This window comes from Xenopus tropicalis, chromosome 5 (assembly GCF_000004195.4).
Source record: "Xenopus tropicalis strain Nigerian chromosome 5, UCB_Xtro_10.0, whole genome shotgun sequence".
In the NCBI taxonomy this organism is placed as follows: Eukaryota; Metazoa; Chordata; class Amphibia; order Anura; family Pipidae; genus Xenopus; species Xenopus tropicalis.
In genome coordinates, this window is record NC_030681.2 from 14,790,227 (window position 1) to 14,811,808 (window position 21,582).

The 21,582-nt window shown below is 42.4% G+C and overlaps 1 protein-coding gene and 1 long non-coding RNA gene across 2 annotated transcripts in view; one reads left to right on the forward strand and one right to left on the reverse strand.

Moving 5' to 3' along the window:
* Nucleotides 1-1,212: 1,212 nt before the first annotated feature.
* On the reverse strand, nucleotides 1,213-8,033 carry LOC116411123. Its single transcript, XR_004222879.1, has 3 exons — nucleotides 7,277-8,033; nucleotides 2,219-2,334; nucleotides 1,213-1,511 (listed from the first exon to the last, which is right to left on the reverse strand). It is a non-coding gene; the product is annotated as an uncharacterized LOC116411123 (long non-coding RNA).
* Nucleotides 8,034-10,289: 2,256 nt separating this feature from the next.
* Nucleotides 10,290-21,582, forward strand: part of lpgat1 (lysophosphatidylglycerol acyltransferase 1) — a 69,560-nt gene continuing 58,267 nt past the window's right edge. Inside the window, exons 1-2 of the mRNA XM_018094115.2 lie at nucleotides 10,290-10,582; nucleotides 15,789-16,048. Of these exons, the coding sequence (XP_017949604.1) occupies nucleotides 10,428-10,582; nucleotides 15,789-16,048 (415 nt within the window). The 5' untranslated portion in view covers nucleotides 10,290-10,427. The remainder of the gene's footprint in view (nucleotides 10,583-15,788; nucleotides 16,049-21,582) is intronic.

Here is a 21,582-nt window from a genome sequence, read left to right on the forward strand (position 1 = left end):
ATACTCCATCTAAAAGCTGGCAAGATCATGTAGATGTCAATGGCAGGTTCCTTTTTACAACTGAAAGATCATTCTTTTCTTCATGTTTTTTTACACTCGCATTTGTGCAACAATACAAAAAAGTTGCGGTTTTCGCATTTTTTTTCCACGTCTTTTTTGTTTGTGCTTTTTCAATTCAGATCTTCTAATAAATGACTAGACAATTGTTGTTTTATTGGAAATGAGTTTAGTCTTGGTTTCAAAAAACTAACCATGAAAATTTTAATTTTAATCCTAAAGCTGGCCATACACGTACCGATAACTTCGTTTTGTGCGATTTTCCGTGTGTGATCAGAATTAACATGGTACAAGATCATTATTGTATTATGGTGATCAGACAGGTTAGAAAATTTTGATTGGATAAAATCTGTGCATGTATTGTGTATCTGACAATACCCTTGGGGGACCTACAATGGGAGTCACTCTCGTAGCATTGGTGCTGCCAACTATTTCATGTTCAGAACATCCTCCTATTTGTTATTTTTAGGGCTTTATCCTACAAATTTCAGTCTGAATTTTAATTTTAGATCGTTGCATTTAAATGTACAATCGATATCCAAACATTTGTTGGTAGAAGACTAAAATCTGAATGTGTATGGCCAACTTAAGTCTAGGGGTGCACCGAATCATTCATAAAAGATTCGGCCGAATACTAAACCGAATCCTAATTTTCAGCTTCCGTGTTTCTATGGCAAAAAGTCACTTGATTTTAAGGATTTGGTTCGGCCAGGAGCGTGGATTCGACGAATCGTAATGAAAAAGGCAGAATCCTGAACTGAATCCTGGATTTGGTGCATCCCTACTAAGGTCTGACAACTTTTGAAACTGGTCTTTTTGATGGTTTCATTTGTTTTTCTTCTGAGCTTCTGTTAGACCTGATGTCACTTGAGTCACTGTTTTCATTACTTATTTTCTTCTGACTACCTCCTATTCTCATTTAAAGGGCCAGTACTCCTTAAGCAAACTTCTAGCATGACGTAGACCACAATATATGCATGTTTATAAGCATAGAGATTTTTTTCAGATATAAAACAAACAGGCTAAAAAGACGACGCTGGGAAATGGATATGATGATATGTTATATGAGACAACAGGACTGCCTAAGCCCCTGAGTGAGGAGATGCTGGGAGCTGTAACTCACCATTTGGGGCATGGCAGCTGCCCTGCTTGCTGTTAACAGTCTAAATACCCAATCAGTGCTACGCCAGGGTTCTTCATCCTTTCATTGCTCTACCATTTATCACCTCGGCTACAAAGATACTTAAAAATCTGCCACAAAAGTAATGAACCACTTACTGTATATTTCCATAGAAACGGCAAAATGATTATCCTTCAGTGCTTTTCAATCATTAAGTGCCTCTGCCTGGAAACACCTTCATGTTCATGAGATCATTTTCATGGGAGATTCAGAGGTTTTGTTCCATATTCACGCTTCCCGCGGTTAAACAAGCGGCCCGTGCCAAGTACCCAATCTAAAAATAAATATACTTGTTGTACTCATTCCAGTAGGGACCAAGTCATATTAGTGAGTTACACTGGCGTGTAGCTATAAGGAGATTACTGCATTGGTGCATAACGAAATCGATTGGCCAGTTTATATTAAAGGGGACCCTAGGAAATAATTACAAATCCATTGCTATCATGTTAGTTGAACAAAATAAACTTTAATTACGCTATACAAATTATTTGCATTTTGTTTCCTTCAGTCTTGGAAGTCACAATCACAGCAAGCAGGTTGGTGCCATTTTGCGGACACTGTTATTAAGGAAAATTTTGTCAAACCCCAAAATCTTGTGTATTCGCCTTATGGGTGACATCTAGGAAGTGCTGAATGAAAAGTGTAAGTACTCATAAATGAAAATCTGAGATGTCAGTTCATATATTGCCTGCATACAGGTATGGATGATAGCATTAAAAAAAAAAATTTTGGGTTTCATGTTTAATTTGCAAAGGACTTTTATTATACAGGCTTTTATGTGTGGGTGACAGGTCCACTTTAAGAGAACGGGGGATCAGACAGCCATGAATAGAACAGAAGTAGAAGTGTTTATGTTCTGGTGGCATTGTGGGTGCTGTTGTACAATAGCCTTTATTGTTCATTTCTGACCGTTGCTAAGATATGTAATGCGCTTTTTGTGAGTTTCTCAATCTGACATGTATCCTGCTGCAAACCACTCACCCTGAGTCACACCCCGGTGCAGCAAGCCGATTCCGCTTTGTCATGAGTCAGGTATTTGAAATGTTCAGCTGCCAAACCGCAAAAAGTGAGGGAACGTGCCACTAAACCATTTGGATCTGTAAAAAAAAGTTACACTTTTAACCTTAGCACTGTTTATTACATTACCCCATAATTGTGCAACAGGAAATATTAAAGGAGAACTATATCTCCACAAAGAATTAGGCTTGAAATGCTACACCTTGTGTTGTGGGCTTCTGTACCAGCCCAAGGCAACCCCAGCCCTTTAGCAGGGAAGATCTATGCCCCCAAAGAAGCCCCAGTAGCCCCCCATCTTCTTTTCTGCTGATTCCCTGCACATTCTCTGTGCTGCTGTCACTTACCTGAGCTTAGGGACCCACTCACAATATACTGTATATACAGAATATAAATGGCACAGTATAACCTGAGCTTAGGGACCCACTCACAATATACTGTATATACAGAATATAAATGTCACAGTATAACCTGAGCTTAGGGACCCACTCACAATATACTGTATATATAGAATATAAATGTCACAGTATAACCTGAGCTTAGGGACCCACTCACAATATACTGTATATACAGAATATAAATGTCACAGTATAACCTGAGCTTAGGGACCCACTCACAATATACTGTATATACAGAATATAAATGTCCCTATATAACCTGAGCTTAGGGGCCCACTCACAATATACTGTATATACAGAATATAAATGTCACAATATAACCTGAGCTTAGGGACCCACTCACAATATACTGTATATACAGAATATAAATGTCACAGTATAACCTGAGCTTAGGGACCCACTCACAATATACTGTATATACAGAATATAAATGTCCCTATATAACCTGAGCTTAGGGGCCCACTCACAATATACTGTATATACAGAATATAAATGTCCCTATATAACCTGAGCTTAGGGGCCCACTCACAATATACTGTATATACAGAATATAAATGTCACAATATAACCTGAGCTTAGGGACCCACTCACAATATACTGTATATACAGAATATGATTGGCACAATATAACCTGAGCTTAGGGACCCACTCACAATATACTGTATATACAGAATATAAATGTCACAATATAACCTGAGCTTAGGGACCCACTCACAATATACTGTATATACAGAATATGATTGGCACAATATAACCTGAGCTTAGGGACCCACTCACAATATACTGTATATACAGAATATAAATGTCACAGTATAACCTGAGCTTAGGGACCCACTCACACTATACTGTATATACAGAATATAAATGGCACAATATAACCTGAGCTTAGGGGCCCACTCACAATATACTGTATATAGAGAATATAACATTTATGACACAAGGCTGCTAATTCACAAATTCAATTCACTAATTCAAGCTCACATAAAGCACTGATTAGTAATCAATCCTGGCATGACAGATGCAACCTTTGCTTTTGCTAGTATTCTCATGATTTTTCATGATGCCCAACATTATGCCTCTGGGTGCGTCCCGAACCCCACCTTCTCAGCTCTTTCGCCAGATTTCCTTCGGAAATCCTCGCCGGAGGAATTTTTTTTTAAATTAAAAAAAAAATGAAAATATAGGCCCCTAAGAGCCGCCCCCTAAGGCTGCCGCCCAAGGCACTGGCCCTCAGGTGCCCCATGATAAATATGGCCCTGGCTGCAGGCCCATAAAAGATGGCCTAACAAGATTCAAGATGTGGAGCTCCTGTGGACATCTTCAGTGAAACAGAATATTACTGTTATAAGTGCTATTGAACCTCTGGGTTGGTACAGTAACCTCAGTATATAAAATAAAGCATTTCTAGCCATATTTTTTAGGGTTGAGCTGTCCTTTAAACATTCATTGCAGTTTTTGTTTACAGCTATGAGTGCGCCCCCTTTAAAGGAGAAAGAAAGGTAAAAACTAAGTCAGCTTTATCAGAAAGGTCTATGTAAATACAGCCATAAGCACTCACAGAAACGCTGCACTGAGTTCTCTGTCAAAGGATTTGTTGTGTCTGTTTTCCTCTGTCACAGACTCGCAGCTCTCTCCTCTCTTGCTCCCCCCTCCCTCAAGAATGCTATGAACTCAGCCCCCCCCTTTGGAATGTGGATCTGAGCCAATCAGCAGGAAGCTGACTCATAGGGGGAGATTTACTAATCCACAAACGGACCGAAAGCGTCCAAATGCGTTTTCGTAATGATCGGTATTTTTTGCGACTTTTTCGTCGCTGTTGCGATTTTTCGTATGTCCCATGATTTTTTCGTTGCCTACGCGACTTTTTCGTATATTTTCCGCAACTTTTTCGTTGCCGTCGCGAAAAAAAATCGGATTGGTTTTTCCGCCGTTTACTACCACTCAATACGGAAAAATTGTGATGGCGACGAAAAAGTTGTGCAAAATACGATTAAGTTGTGGCAGCAACGAAAAAGTTGCGACAAATACAAAAAATCGCGACGGCGACGAAAAAGTCGCAAAATTTTCTTTCCAATACGATTTTTTCTCTTTCGGGATTCGGATTCGTGGATTAGTAAATCTGCCCCATAGTCTAACTAACTGAGCATGTTCATTTGGTCTGGGTGTCTGTGCAGGAGTGAGGCATTATGGGAACTTTGTTTACACAGCTCAGCATTTTTTTCTTCCTGTTTGGCTTCTGATCATCTGAACGGAAGAAATATGGGGAGACTTAAGGGCACTATTGAGAGAACTGAAGGTATGCCTGCAGCTTGAGATTAACTCTTTATTTGCCTTTTCTTCTCCTACAACAGTAAACTACAATATGATTGTTTATTCTGTAAGTTTTATTTTCAAGGTATTTTTCATTAGGCATTTAGGAAAGTCAGGGGCATTTTGGCCCCTAATGCCTCCCTGATGAGCCCCTCTGCGCATAGGTTTTTTGCATCAGAGGGGGTTGGGGGGCTGCATTGTTAGAAGAGCCGAAATTCCAAACAGATTTTTTTGCCGTAACTTCAGGGGTGAGTATAGCTAATTATCTGCACACACTTTTTGTTTCCTGCATATTTGTATTTACTCATTGCCCACAAATTGCCTGGCAACTCCTACTGGACTGTCCCCAGCGTCAATTGTTTACAAGTTGATCAGGAGAATGGAGCTGTAAGTTGACATTGGCACAATCTACTGGATATGTTTAAGTTTATGATTTGTAAACTGATTTCTTATTAACTCAAGTTAAAGGCCGGGTGGCAATGGAATTAAATAGGAGGCTGAAATATGTAACAGAGGAGACAAGTGTTGTGTAGTGGTTTGTTTCCAATGCTACTTATATCCACAACAATTTCTGGCATGTCTGGCATAGCGAGTTGGACTCTGCCCACAATCAGCAGTCCTCCGATGGCTGGGCGTATGCACTACAATGCCAGTCAGTAGAACTGTATGAGTGTGCCTCTTCATAGGACACATTCCTTATGTTCCTTTTGTTTAGTGCCCTTTCTTCTGCTATTGACCATCTCATCCCCACCAAGGCAAAAATACAAAGGTGGAGCTGATATCTGCTGGAAGGCCCACAAGTTTGTTATGCGTGCCTGTTCAGCTCCAAATAATTACTGATGCTGCGGGCCTCCGGCTGTTGTAGATAGTGATGAGTGAATGTTTTCTCCAGGCATGGATTCGCTGTGAAATTCTGCAATGGCAAATTTTTTCACAAAAATGCTGCAAAAATGTGCCTAGTGTGGAAAAAGTCGTGGACGTGCCAAAAAAATTCGCTGTCAAGTCAAAAAACATTGTGCATGTCAAAAAAGTCGCACATTAGCTACATTTCTCAGATTCGCTAGCCATTCATCTAGCTCGACATTACTGGCTCATATCCTGACTCCTTTCAGATGGGAGCCATAACCAGTCTGTGTCAGTAGACACAATTTAAGGTGAATGGTAGCCAAAAATGCCCAGATTTGGTCAGTCTGTCCAAACTAAAAAACATATTTGCCAATGCCTCATCTTGCCCGGTGGATGGAACATCAGCACACAGGGCAGTTAGACTATTTGGATGTCCATGTAGATTTCCGATAACTAAGTGCAGTCCACGGGCCAAGTTATCAGATAACAGCAAGGCCACACTCTGTATCCCAAGAGGAGATCTATTGCTGCAACATTTCAGCAAACATAATGTCTATATATGAAGAATATACTTTATTCTGTCACTCACTGCCAAATACACTCTCTATGGCCAAAAGTATCCCGTCACCTGCCTGTCCTACATCTATTCTCCAAACCAAGATATTAATATGAAGCTGGTCCTCTAGTCCAGGCACCAACATTCCCTACTCTTTCAGGAAGGTTTTCCAATAGATGTTGGAACATTACTGGTGGAATTTGCTTTCATTCCACCATAAAAGCATTTGTGATTACAGTGATAAGGCATGGCTTATAGCTGGCATCCTTATTCATTCCAAAAAGGTTCAGTTGGGCGGAGGTCAGGGCTTGGTGCAGGCCAGTCAAGTTTGTCCACTCCCAGGTCAGCAAATCCATTCTGTACAGACCTTGCATACAATCGGAGTTGGCAAGTCAGACAGAATACGCATTTTAGAAAGCACTTTTACTAGAAAGACTTACAATTGGGGATTGGACCTGTGTCTAGGGTCCATATTTATTTTGAATTTCACACTGGCCGGCTCAGCTTTGTCAGGCCTTACAGTTTGCATCTGGTATTTCCCCATGAATAGTTATTGCGCCGACATTGCTTCCAGAATCAATCTTGAACTCAGCAGTGAGTGGATATCATTGTATCAGTATAGTGTATGCTTAACGTACCTTTCACTGGTAAATATACGGATAGTAGAAGTCACAGAGGAGCTCCATGACCACATAAAGGCACAAGGCTGCAGGAAACACATTTAATCAGCTCATTAAACTTTAAGATTACGTCTCACATTCTTCTACATTATTTCCTATATTGCACAAGTTCCTATATTGCCCATCACAGTCATTAAATACCTGTATAACCTTGCTGAACACCAGTTATACGGACGTATTTTGACATTGATGGATATCAGTCGCCTTTTGGCATCACCGAGTGGCAAATACAAACCTGAGTCTTCCTTCTGAGAATCAGTGCTTCTCCTTGAATGACAAGTGTTGGAACAGCCTGTTAATGTAACCGAGCCGCCTCCTGTACCTGTTGTTCTGAATGGAATAACATGTCGGAGTAGGCATGACACCAGTACTATCGATTTACCAGTTCTGTTAGAGATAAGGTTCCGTGCACCCGTTCCAACTTTAATATCTGTACACATGTGCAACAGATCAGTTAAAAAGACGTCTGGTTCTTGTTACTGAGAAACTGATAGTTTCAAACAACACTTACCCATCCATGCTAAGCTGGGTATGCAGGACAAGAAGTGTTTCTCTTTCAGTGAATTGTACATACAAGAGCCATTGGCATTTTTACTATGCATAACTGGTTGCCTCTACAATTACACTCTTTATGGAGAATCCATCAGTTGTCAGATTAAATAGAAGATATTGAATACCTTTGCCAAGGTAAGGAATATTGCCACAACCTTGCTAGTAGGTGGTGTAAGTTGGGGGTTACAGGGTTTTAGCTGAAAGCCTCAAAATCAGAAACAATCCAAAGTCTGTTAGAACAGAGGTGGGAAATCAACTTCTATACCACCTCCCACCAGAAGATAGTGCTGTCCCATTGGCTTCGCTTAACTGATCAGCAATTTTTAGGGCACGTAAAGGTGGTCATACACTATAAGGTCCACGTTTGATGACCTGGCCATACACTATAAGATCCACACATTTGGCGACCTGGCCATACACTATAAGATCCACACGTTTGGCGACCTGGCCATACACTATAAGATCCACAGGTTGGGTGACCTGGCCATACACTATAAAAGGGATCCCCAACCTTTTATACCCGTTAGCCACATTTAAATGGAAAAAGTGTTGGGGAGCAACACAAGCATGAAAAATGTTCCTGGGGTGCCAATAAGAGCTATAATTGGCTACTTAATAGCCCCTATGTGGACTGGCAGCCTACAGAAGGCTCTGTTTGGCATTATATTTGGTTTTTATGCAACCAAACCATGCCTCCTTACCAGAAATTCAAAAATGAACACCTGGTTTGAGGCCACTGGGAGTAACATCCAAGGGGTTGGGGAGCAACATGTTGCCCCTGAGCCACTGGTTGGAGAATAGTGCACTATAAGATCCACTCATTTGGCGACCTGGCCATACACTATAAGTTCAACTCATTTGGCGACCTGGCCATACGCTATAAGATCAACTGATTTAGTGACCTGGCCATACACTATAAGATCCACTCATTTAGTGACCTGGCCATACACTATAAGATCCACTCATTTGGCGACCTGGTCATACACTATAAGATCCACTCATTTAGTGCCTAGCCATACACAATAAGATTAGCCAAACCTTGCCAAACAAGCAGATCTTCCCACCCATATGCCCACCTAAGGTGAGCAATATCAATCCTGCCCGATCTGGGTAATTTTAGACCTGATTTCAGTCAGGTAGGCCCTGAAACCCATAAACTGGTGTGGGTGGAAGTCCAATACATCACTGGCCCAGTAAGCATGCCCATTTCTATATGTCCCCTAGCTCTCAGTAAGGCACGAACCTGTCCACAGCACTCATAATGTAGCCACTTACACATCCCAGTCAGATATACACACTGGTCCCAGTAAGCTTCCTTCCAATCTAACACCTCCCAATCAGATAAAAACACTGAACACAATAAGGCGCTTCAGTTCAGCCTGACTCACACTGGTTCCAGCACTGAGCTTCAGTTCAGCCTGTCCCACAACTCCAGGAATCCAGTCATATACTTGTACTGGTCCCAGTAAGAATTTCCAGTTCAGTCTCACTATTCTCAGTTACATACACACATCCCAGTTTAGTCTCACTACTCTGTTATATATACACAATGATCCCAGTAAACAGCTCTAGTACAGTCTTACATTTGCCAGTATAATATTACCCTGGTCCCAGTAAGCAGCTCCAGTTCAGCCATACATTTGCCAGTCAAATATAAGCACTGGTCCCAGTAAGCAGCTCCAGTTCAGCCATACATTTGCCAGTCAAATATAAGCACTGGTCCCAGTAAACAGCTCCAAATCAGCCATACATTTGCCAGTCAAATATACGCACTGGTCCCAGTTTGCAGCTCCAATTCAGCCATACATTTGCCAGTCAAATATACGCACTGGTCCCAGTAAGCAGCTCCAGTTTAGCCATACATTTGCCAGTCAAATATAAGCACTGGTCCCAGTAAGCAGCTCCAGTTTAGCCATACATTTGCCAGTCAAATATAAGCACTGGTCCCAGTAAGCAGCTCCAGTTTAGCCATACATTTGCCAGTCAAATATAAGCACTGGTCCCAGTAAGCAGCTCCAGTTCAGCCATACATTTGCCAGTCAAATATAAGCACTGGTCCCAGTAAGCAGCTCCAGTTCAGCCTCACATTTGCCAGTCAAATATACGCACTGGTCCCAGTAAGCAGCTCCAGTTCAGCCATACATTTGCCAGTCAAATATAAGCACTGGTCCCAGTAAGCAGCTCCAGTTCAGCCATACATTTGCCAGCCAAATATAAGCACTGGTCCCAGTAAGCAGCTCCAGTTCAGCCATACATTTGCCAGCCAAATATAAGCACTGGTCCCAGTAAGCAGCTCCAGTTCAGCCTCACATTTCCCAGTAAAACACATGCACTGCCTCATTCCTGCCAGTCACTTACATAGACCGGTATTAGTATGTAACTCCCAGTCAGTCTCACACTTCCCACTAAGTGGCCCCAGTAAGCAGCTCCAGTTCAGCCTCACACAGGTCCCAGTATCCATGTGTGGCCCCTCAGCTGGGCCTGTATCACTCACAGACCCCACAATGACAGAGAAAGCCAGTGGCCCTGTAAGGTGCCCTGTAAGGTGCCCGGTAAGGTGCCCGGTACTCTCCCACTAGTCAATAGGGCCCAGCTGCGGAGTCCCAGCAATTAGTCTATTCCTGCCAGCGGTCACACCCCCCAGCTATGGAAGCGCGCAGCCCCGCCCACTGCCCACTCACTGCCCGAGCCTCCTCCCCAATCCCCGGCACCGACATCTCTTTTTGCTGTGAGAGCTCAGGGCCGCCATTCCTCCTCCCTTCCCCACCCCCTCTATCGGAGGAGAGGCAGGGCTTCCGAGCAGCGACTGGCCGATCCCTCATCCCTTTCGTCCAATGAGGAGCCTCCCTTCTCCTAGTGCGAATAGCGCTGGAGGGGGATCTCAGTCGCGCTGCTGGGAGGAGGGGGTGGAGGTGGAGGAGGAAGGCCGTCCTACCCCCAGCTCCTCCGACCGAGTCTGTCACACACCGGGATACGGGGGGCCCCGCAGGTGAGCAGGGATCCTGGGCGTAAGTGGAAGTTATTGGGGCTGAGCGGGAGAGTGCAGCGGGATGAGGGAACCCGTTATATGTAGCGCTGGGGGCGCATGCGCAGTGCTTCTCACGGTGTCCCAGTGCCTCCATCCGCTTGTCTGCAGTCTGCCCCTCTCTGACTGGTACAGGGCATCTGTGCCCTTGCCCATTGCTGTGTGTAGGGCTGCCTCTGGGCCTACATGCCTGCCCATTCATGCCGGGCCGCCCACCATTCAACTAACTCACAAATCAGCCTGTCAGTCAACCCTGCCGGCTGGGGAACATGGGAGTTGTAGTTCTGGCACTGCTCGGTTCGCAGAAGGCTGTCGGCCTGGCAGATTATCTGACCTAGGGATAGAATGATGCATTGGTGCATTTATTCATTTTTGGGATGGTCACATGGTCTTATTTAGCCTAAATCTCATTATTGTAGGCTTAGCATTGTATGGATATGCTGTGTGTACTTCTCTTTAGCAGGACTGTCTGTATATATATATAAATATGTATAGTCTGACATATGAGCTTGGGTTGATTGTCAGCTCTTTGGACCAGTTTCTGTACCCAGGGCTGGTTATAGGGTAGGTCAGGGAGGTCATTTGTCTTGAACCTCCAGTATTTTAGGGGCACTACAAAGGCTGTGACAGGGATGCAGTGAGTTGTAGTACAACAGCAGCTGGAGTGTTTTATGTAGGACATCCCTGAGCTCCATTTATTTATCCCTTCAGATTCAGATCCCCTTCATTTTTAAACCAATTCCCGACCCACCCATCTCTTATGTTACAGGAGAGGGCAGAGTGAGCACACATTTACAAATCAGAGCTCCATGTGAGTCAGACAGTCACCAGTAGGGGGCAGATTGAAGGTACTGGGAGAGCCAGGCCTGCAACCTGTTGGGGACCTGTAGGTCTCTGGCTGGCCATAGCAACTCCATGACCCTCGCAAACAGGGCAGCAGTTATACCTTATTGGCCTTTGGTATGGTTCTAATAGGAATAGTGTATATTTATATATTTCCTAGAACCACCAACCCAATGTAGATACCTTTTCCATTTATAATTAAGTCTCTGCACTTTGTATGGTTGTAGCTCCATATAATTGTAAATCTTGCAGAAAATGTCATTTTTGGTTGCCGGGGTCGCTGACCTCTAAAGCTTGTTAGCTTTTTCAATCCCAGTCGCTAGTTAAAAATGAAGACCATCTGTAAAGTTGCTTAAAACAAGTCCATCTATAAGAAATTATAACTTTATGTAAGGGCAAATTTCCCCTTTAAAAAAATGTCATAAAGAGAGGTTAAAAAAAATTTTTTTCACAGACCCTTGCTTTAAAAATATACTTGATAGTAAGAAAAAAAGAACTTTAGCAGAAATATCAGCCTAATTACCCTTGATGCCCCCCCCCCTTACATTCAGTGATTAGTACCTCTCTTGGGGGAGGTGCAATTTGTGCCGTAAAATGAAACTTTTTTGGGGCAAAATGTTAGTTTATCTAAAAAAAATCCTTAATTGTCATTGTTAGGTATGCCCAAAATTTCCCATTATGATTTATAATAATATATATATATATATATATATATATATATCGTATGCACATAGAGGGCTTATATTCTGGCATAGATATACCTAGATGACTGATGCAACAATGGACTTTATATATCTGTAACCTTGTAATAAAGTAAGGGGGCAGGTCAGCCTTGAATGGCCTTTTGCTGGTAATTAGCTGGCCTCTGCTACATTGTCTCAGAAGTCTAAACCTCCGGTGCAGACAGATACCTGCTTTCAAAAGCATTGCATTACTTTACAAAAGTGTCATTAATGCACAGTATAAAGTTGCTTTGAATGACATTTTCTGTCATTGAGCAAAATTGTATTTCTTCCTTTGCACCCACTTTAATAGCGATACCTCCCCTGCTGGGCTACAGACAGTAAGTGTCCCTAACACAGGTAAGTAGCCGGGCATGAAGTGTGGCCCTATTGCTCTACCGACATATTTCTTTGTCTGTGCACAATATTGTTTAAATGAAGTCTGGATTTCTCTGGCGCCCTGTAACTGGCAGTCGGAGCAACGCAAATGGGCAATGATGCCCGGCAATGTCATACTGGGGAATTAAGTGTTTTTATTTGCACAATCCCCATTATAAATCCCATTAACATGTCAGAGCTAATGAGCATCATAAAAAAACTCACTCCGTCCCTTTATTTGTTCCTTCTAACCAGGTGGCAGCAGGACTTTGTTGCAGTTGTATAGCGTTCCGGTGCCACATGATGCCTACTGGCACTTTGGAAGTCCCTGATGTTTTATTGACATTGCCAGTTCTGTTGCCATTTGTCTTTTAAACCTCACAAGGCTGTGTAATATTTATCTTATTCTGTGAAATAAATTCTTATAGAACCAGTATTATAGGAACCCTTAGTTGATCACCCCTGTTGCTTCTTGCTACTGCTTATGAACTACTTCTGACTTTCAGGGGATGCTGGGATATGTAGTCCTGCTGATTGCATGTATCAGGGTATTTCAGGCATTGGACACCTTTGGACCTTCCCTGTCCTGTTATGTATGTATGTATATATATGTGTGTGTGTATATATATATATATATATATATCTATATATCTATATATCTATATATATATATATATATATATATATATATATATATATATATATATATCTAAGGGCCCAGTGGCATTGTAGGAATGAAGCAAAGAAGCCAGCGGCACATTCCAAACCACTGAATGTCGTTTTTAGGGCACAGAGGGCAAATGCCCTTGGGAAAAGGAAATGCAGGATGTCTGTCCCTGTAGTTGTGACCTTAGGTGAATTGGGATTTATTCCTGTACTTACTTGCCTCCCTCTGCCTCAGGCATCAGCATTAGATTGTAAGCTCTGGGGGGCAGGGTTTTTTCTGAGTATGCATTTTATACATATGAGTCTACATAATAAACTGACCACGCTCAGCATGCAACATGGTTATAGGTATCGAACCTGCTATCAGTTAAAGGGGTTAATTAGTCTCCTGGGATTGGCTCGTGTAGCAGCCCAAGCACATTTCCACATGATATCAGCATGTTTCCCCCTGTGATGTATAGGGGCTGATGGAATAATAGAAGTGATAAATTGCACTAGTGCGGCTACCCACAGCAACCAATCAGATCTCTGCTTTCATTGTACCACACTGGAAAAATTGCTCTTTGGTTGCCAGTGGCAACTGGCATTGGTGCTATTTAGCACCTATATTAGTAAACTAATGCCCTGCTGTTCTTGGAAGTGGGATCATCTTTTATCTGCTTGGTTAAAGTTGCCCATGTACGCGGCAACAAAAACTGCCAACTTGGCTACTCCAGACTAAGTGGGCAGCTTAGCAGTCTATATATAGGGCCTATATATTCTGCCCAATTAATGTCTGGGCGAAAATCCATTCAGATATCGATTGGGTATGTTACTAATCCCATTGTGTGAGGGCCGCATTGGCACATTGATATGGGTCTCCGTAGAGTTGAATAAAATGTAAAGTAGTAGTAATATAGACTGAATATTCTCTCTGATCTCCAGCAGCCAGACATGTATAATGCAACCCTCTGCATCTGGGAGTGCTAGTTCAGTAACATCTTGGGAGTTTTTCCTTTCTCTGGTTCTGACTTCTGTAACAATGTAGCAGCAGTCAGCTTATTAACAGGCCTAAAGGGCAACTGATGTCTGCTACATCGTGTCAAGAGTCACAGCCAGAGAACAAACACTGTTTTCACTAGCAGATACATTTAGTAATAATTCTGAAAACCGTTACAAATGTTTAATTGATGCATATTGGAAAGTTGGTAAGAATTATATATATTTTTTTCATTATGCCATTCAAAAAAAGGCTTTTGGGTGGAATTGTCTTTTAATTTTGTTTGGAATAGTCCATGAGATCCACGTGTTGTCGCTGCTCTCTAAGTGATGGATGGGTGAGAGAGGGAAGCTTTGTGACAGCAGCACTCCTGTTAGCAATGAGAGGGTTTTGGCAGGAGCTGCCTGACACCCATAGCTGTTAATCAAGGTTTGGGTATCAGCTCTGATCTTTTGCATTGTGCTGGGACATGCCTCATCCTCAGGCCAGAAACTTTTAAACCCTCAAAGCCAAAGATTTCATTTCATATCCCCTTGACTTAAAGGAACAGTAACACCAAAAAATGAAAGTGTATAAAAGTAACTAAAATATAATGTGCTGCTGCCTTGCACTGGTAAAAGTTGTGTGTTTACTTCAGAAAGTCTACTATAATTTATATAAATACGCTGCTATGTAGCCATGGAGGCAGCCATTCAAAGGAGAAAAGGCACAGGCACATAGCAGATAACAGATAAAACACTATTGTATACTACAGAACTTATCTGTTATCTGCAATGTAACCTGTGCCTTTTCTCCTTTTTTCCAGCTTGAATGGCTGCCCCCATGGCTACACAGCAGCTTATTATATATATTATAGTAGTGTTACTGTAGCAAACACACCAATTTTACCAGTGCAGGACAACAGTGCATTATATTTTTATTACTTTAAAGCTCTTTTATTTTTTGATGTTACTGTTCCTTTAAAGAGATACTGCCATGATTTTTATGGTGTACTTTTTATTTCTAAATGACACTGTTTACATAGCAAATAATTCACTCTACCATTTAAAATGTTATTCTTGAACCAACAAATGTATTTTTTTTAGCTGTAATATTGGTGTGTAGGTGCCATCTCAGTGCGTTGTGCCTGAGTCTGAGCTTTCAGCCAGCGCTACACATTAGACCTGCTTTCAGCTAACCTATTGTTTCCATGTAATTGGATGAGTCCCAAGCCAGACTTGGGTTTCTTACTATTGAGTGCTATTCTGATACCTACTGGGAGCTGCTATCTTGCTCCCTTCCCATTGTTCTGCTGATCGACTGCTGGGAGGGGGGTGATATCTGTCCAACTTGCAGCGCAGCAGTAAAGTGTGACTAAAGTTTATCAGAGCACAGGTCACATGGCTGTGGCACCCTAGGAAATGAAGAATATGGCTAGCCCCCATGTGACATTTCAAAATTAAATATAAAAAAATCTGTTTGCATTTTTGAAAAACAGATTACAATGCAGGATTCTGCTGGAACAGCTTTATTAACTGATGTTTTCCCAGTAGTTTTATCACAGTATTCTTTTAATAACCTTTTCTTTTTTTCCTACTTTTAGGGGTTGCTGTCGCTCGGGGAAGATGGCGATCACAGCGGATAGTACCGGAAGGATGGGATTTCTGATACTTAGGATGGTGCTCAGATTTGCCTTCATGGTCGTCAACAACATGGTTGCTATTCCGTCCTATGTATTATATTTAATAGCTCTGCAGCCAGTCAGAGTTATAGACAGAAAACTGTTCTGGTATATTGAAGGAGTCATGTTTAAATGGCTTTTAGCTATGGTTGCATCCTGGGGCTGGTACGCTGGGTATACGGGTAAGTGGCCATTTTATATATTCCATGATCTTGTAATGAGAGGTTTTCTCTGACAATAATGGCAGAATGTACATCTGGGGTGGCATAGGCTCACAAATGACATTTCCAGCTCCTTTAGATTCATACTGACCATATGGTTTTATGCCACCCCCTACCAGTGGGTATCTGCAGAATACATGCAAAGTGGGTTTTGAGACCCTCCATGGGTTCTCTGTCTGGGTACCCGGGTGGGTTGCAGGCTGTCAACCCCCTCAACCTCCTTGAGTAAAAAGATACATTATCCCCCCAACCTGGTTGATTGGCCTAAGGAGTGATGGTACTTATGGATTTGTGGGTCCAGGATCGGGTTAGGCATTAACAGCTTGCAGGTAGGTTTGGGCAGTGGGACAGGGAAGGAGCATAGCTGCAGGTCCAGTTTGGGGCATGGTTCTGCCCAACTGGATCCATACAGTACTCTAATTAGTATGCAAGTTCTTACACAGAATACTTGGACCTTATTACGCACCAAAAATGACTTTTCCAATGAAGCCTGTCTTCTCGGGCAGGGCTTTTTACTCATGGGTGGCACTGAGCTATGACTGACAGGAGGCATTGATATCTGAACCGCTCAGCAACCCCTAAGAACAACCACAAAGCAGTGCACATTTAAAAGCCCTGCCCAGTTCGTGCCCTGACATCATGGAGAACACAGAGATTTAGGCAAAAGTGTTTTGGTTGAACTAAAGCAAGTCATTTTTATGATGCATCTGGTGCGCGTCATGCACTTTACTGAGATAACAGCTGTGGCTGGAGTTGCCATATTTTTCATTTGACATTAGCGCAGGTGCCTGTGATTCATTTGTACAAAACAACCTGTACTCATGCCGTCATTGTAAAACCTATTTATCGAGAAAAGTGGCACGCAGCCATTGTATTGCTTTGCCCTGTCCCTGTTCGGAGGTAACGGATCTATATTTCCCATGCAGCCGGTTTCCTCGTTCATTGATTATTCCTGAAATCTGGTGCGGTTGTGTTTAGCCCGAGGGCTGTGCGGGGAGGGAACCATTGCTGTAAGGACAAGTAATTGGTGTAAGTGTCCGTGATTACTAAAGTGGGGGGCATAGCATTTGCCTGATGTTTTCGTTTCAGGAAGGGGTGTGACGCTGGCGGTATAGTGTATTTATAGAGCCGATAAGCACAGAGCAGTTTGCTTTTCGTGCCTTTTCCTTTTTTACATATATTTTCACTTTACAGCTGCTCGTTTGGCTCAAAAGGAAGCTCTCTCTAGTAAGGGATCAGGTTGCCGTGCCCACGGTGTTGGCATAGCGAGTTCATTTGCTTTGTCTGCTTGACTTCCTGTTTTTCTTTCCATAGCACGTTCCATAGCAACCCGAGTTTGGCTTAGGTGATAGGTGTTGAGTAAAACATCAATGCTCCCGTGTAAAAAAGGTACTTGGTTCAAAATGCACCAAACAAGCATTTCCATTCCAGCCGGGCCACTGATACAGTCTGACTGCCTTGGAAAATTAAACAAAGGGAGCCTGCACGGCTGCGAGGTAGACTTTTTGTATCACTGAAGGGCACTGTTTCTTTAGATCTACTCATAAGACATTCTTGCCATAGAATAACCTGTGGCTTTACAGCTGAAACTGCTTGGAGACTACAAGGGCAACTAGGTCACCTTGCATGGCTCTAATAGAGTCAGGGTAGGTGAGCCACCACAATATCCTTGCAGGTGTTAAAGTGGTGGTTCACCTTTAGGTTAACTTTTAGTATGTTACAGTATGGCCTATTCTTAGCAACTTTTCAATTGGTCTTCATTATTTATTTATTTTTTATAGTTTTTGAATTATTTGCTGCCTTCACCTAACTGTCTAATTTTCAGATAGGGGTCAATGACCCCAGCAGCCAAAAAACATTTCTCTGTGAGGCTACAATTTTATTTATTGTTACTCTTTATTACTTAGCTTTTTTATTTCGACCCACCTTTATTCATAATTCCGTCTCTCATTCAAACAACTGCCTGGTTGCTAGGTTAAATTGGACCATAGCAACCAGATAGCTGCCAGTATTACAAACTGCAGAGCTGCTGAACAAAAAGCGAAATAATTAAAAAAACACAAATAATAAAACAAGAAGGCCAATTGCCGACTGTCTACATGCCGGATTTGTGGCGAGGGCACAAACTTAGGGGCGGCATGCTGCCCCGCTGCAGCGAAATTTAGGGGCTGCCTTGATGCTGACTGTCTCAGAATAGCACCCTGAAGCCTAAGTCTGAGCTTTCAGAAGCTACACATTAGAACTGCTTTCAGCTAACCTATTGTTTCTCCTACTCCCATGTAACTGGAAGAGTCCCAAGCCGGACTTGGATTTCTTACTATTGAGAGCTATTCTGATACCTACTGGGAGCTGCTATCTTGCTCCCTTCCCATTGTTCTGCTGATCGGCTGCTGGGAGGGGGGGGGATATCGCTCCAACTTGCAGCGCAGCAGTAAAGTGAGACTGAAGTTTATCAGAGCACAGGTCATATGACTGTGGCACCCTGGGAAATGAAGAATATGGCTAGCCCCATGTGACATTTCAAAATTAAATATAAGAAAATCTGCTTTTTTGAAAAACAGATTACAATGCAGGATTCTGCTGGAGAAGCTCTATTAACTGATGGGTTTTGTATAAAACATGTTTTCCTGTGACCGTATTACTTTAATTAAGAGGTGAGCAAACCCTTTAATTGTAGGTGTCTACGCCACCAGTTGGGCTGCTTCTAGTGTTATTGGTTTGATGTACAGGGTTCAGTCGGCAGAAAAATGTTCAAATTTGCCTCTTCATAGACTTTAGTGGTAATCACTTCCCCTCTGTGCGCCCACTGTTCAGGTTTTTATTTAAAGGGGCTACACTAGGTGACCAAGCAGTAATTGCCTGCCCGAGGTCAGTGCGGTTACTAATGAAGTCTCACCTACTCGGTAGGTTTGTAACCCAAGTGGTAATTGCCTGACCCATGGGGGCACCTACTGGGTAGGAGCGATTACCAGTGAAGGCTGATGGGCTAATGTCTGATGGAGCCATTTAGTCACCTGCAGTAGATCTGTAGTACCGCAGGCAAATAACCGCTCCGAAATGCCTTTCCATCTGTAACAATAGGAATCGCTGGCGAGAAAGCCTACAGAAGGAAACTTTGCACAACTACGGAAAGATGAAGCCATGCGTATGCCATTTCAGAGAGTTTAGTCGCCCCAGTAGCCGAGATCTATTGCGGGCAATTAAATCGCTCCATTAGCCTTAATGGTCAAATTCAAGCATTTTGCTGCCTGCCCACTAAACGGCAACAGGCAAAAAGCTCAAATTTGCTCCAAGTACTATAGCCCTTATGGTTTTCCAGAGTGGCTACCACCATATGGATCCAGTTTAACCCCACCCTTACAATTTACCGTTTTTTCCCCCTAATCTGACGAGCAGTAGCCCTAAGCAACAAACATGATAAAAATGTGTACATTTAGTAAAGATTCTGAAATGTTTCCATCATCGCTAAAAATGGGGGGGGGGGGGGGGGGGGTAGATGCTTATATATTGGTACAGTTTGGTCACATGTGCATGGGCAGATTGTGCTAAGCTGATATGATCAGTCTGATTTTTAAATGGGCTTTTGGGCCCAGATAGTTGCACTGCAGACCGTGATCCCCTACTATTAGCAAGTTGTGTCACCTTGCTTTCCCTTTGTGTTGATCAATAGAATCACATCTCAGCTTGATGGGACAGATTGCCCTGAAGAAGAGCCTAGCCACGGCCCATCAAGCATGCAGTTTGGTTTAAAAATGACTAAACTGTATAGAAAATTGGCCATCTGTGGTATTTCTGGATTGGACCCTAGCATGCCAGTGTTATTTCCTGTGTTAGGCATAAATTGATGCAGCAATTGATGTGGAGCATTTTCCTCTCAGACTGATAAAATTGAATTTCGCATTCGATTATTCAGCAATTGTTTCTCCGCTGTATTCTCTGAAGATTTATCTCAAATTGTTTTTATATTGAGGTCCCTAGCAAGCAGGCATATGCGCACTAATTCCCTTGCTGAGGAGCTGCCTCTGAGGACAATTAAATCAGTGTTTGTTTGCAGCGAGCTCTGCATTTCCCTTCTGTGCTTCAGTAGAAGGTATCTATAGATTGTAAGCTCTTTTGGGCAGGGCCATCTTCAACTTTTGTATCGATTATGTAATTCTGTATGTTCAGTGTATGAACTCAGTGCTGCGGGATATGTTGGTGCTTTATAAATGAATGAATACTTAACCAACAGTTTATATTATGTTAAGTGACCTATTAAAGAACCTCCCCAAATTGGAATAAATACAGTGGATATAAAAAGTCTACACACCCCTGGTAAAATGTCATGTTCCTGTGCTGTACAGAAATGAGACAAAGATAAAGCATTTCAGAACCTTTCCCATCTTTAATGTGACCTATAAACTGTACCACTCAACTGAAAAACAAACTAAAATAATGTGGTTGCATAAGTGTGCACCCCCTCTTCTAACTGGGGATGTAGCTGTGTTCAGAATTAAGCAATCACATTTAAAATCATGTTTGATGGCAGGTGTATGCTGTATGTGATTGCTTAATTCTGAACACAGCTACATCCCCAGTTAGAAGAGGGGGTGCACACTTATGCAACCACATTATTTTAGTTTTTTGGTTTTCTTCCCTCCACCTAAAAGATTTCAGTTTGTTTTTCAATTGTGGTACAGTTTATAGGTCACATTAAAGATGGGAAAAGTTCTGAAATGATTTATCTTTGTCTCATTTTTGTACAGCACAGGAACCTGACATTTTATCAGGGGTGTGTAGACTTTTTATATCCACTGTATATATCCGTAAATATCTGTCCATTAATTGGCTGATGGGGCCTAGCATGTATGTGTGCCTTGGCTTGTTTGTGTGCACTATGAATCCTATGATACTAGGGGGCGGCCATTGATTCTTAAAATGGCAGTTTTCTATTTAGGATTACCCAATAGCACATACTAGTAGAAAAGTATATTTTTATGAAAATGGATTATTTAGATGAAGCAGGGTTTTACATATGAGGTTGTTTATGCAATATATTTTTATAGAGACCTGCAATTAGGAGCAGAGAGGAGATTTGACTGCAACATTGCTTCTCCTTGTGTTATGTTTGTGGGTATGGAGAAATGGAATGGCCTTGGGTTGGGATCAGGCATTGCCACTTTCCTCCGAAATGTAGCCAACGGAAGGGGTTGGCTGATTGGGTACAACACCTATAGGCTCGGCTCAAGACTGGCAAATAGTTGGCTACCTGTATGTGCAGTCATGGCTGTGTGCCTGCCCTAAATCCGGCAGCCCCTCTGGCTTATCATTAAACATAGCCTGGGGATGGGCCTTCTTTTTTCTCCAAGAATAATAAACCTTAGCATTTGTCTGTTCTAAAGGTCTTGCATATTATCTCAACTACTGGAGTTACTTAGGCATTTGTGGAGCGGGCACTACGGAACATTCCGTTTCTTTTTTTGGCTGCCCAAGACACAAGGAGAACCCTTAAGCTA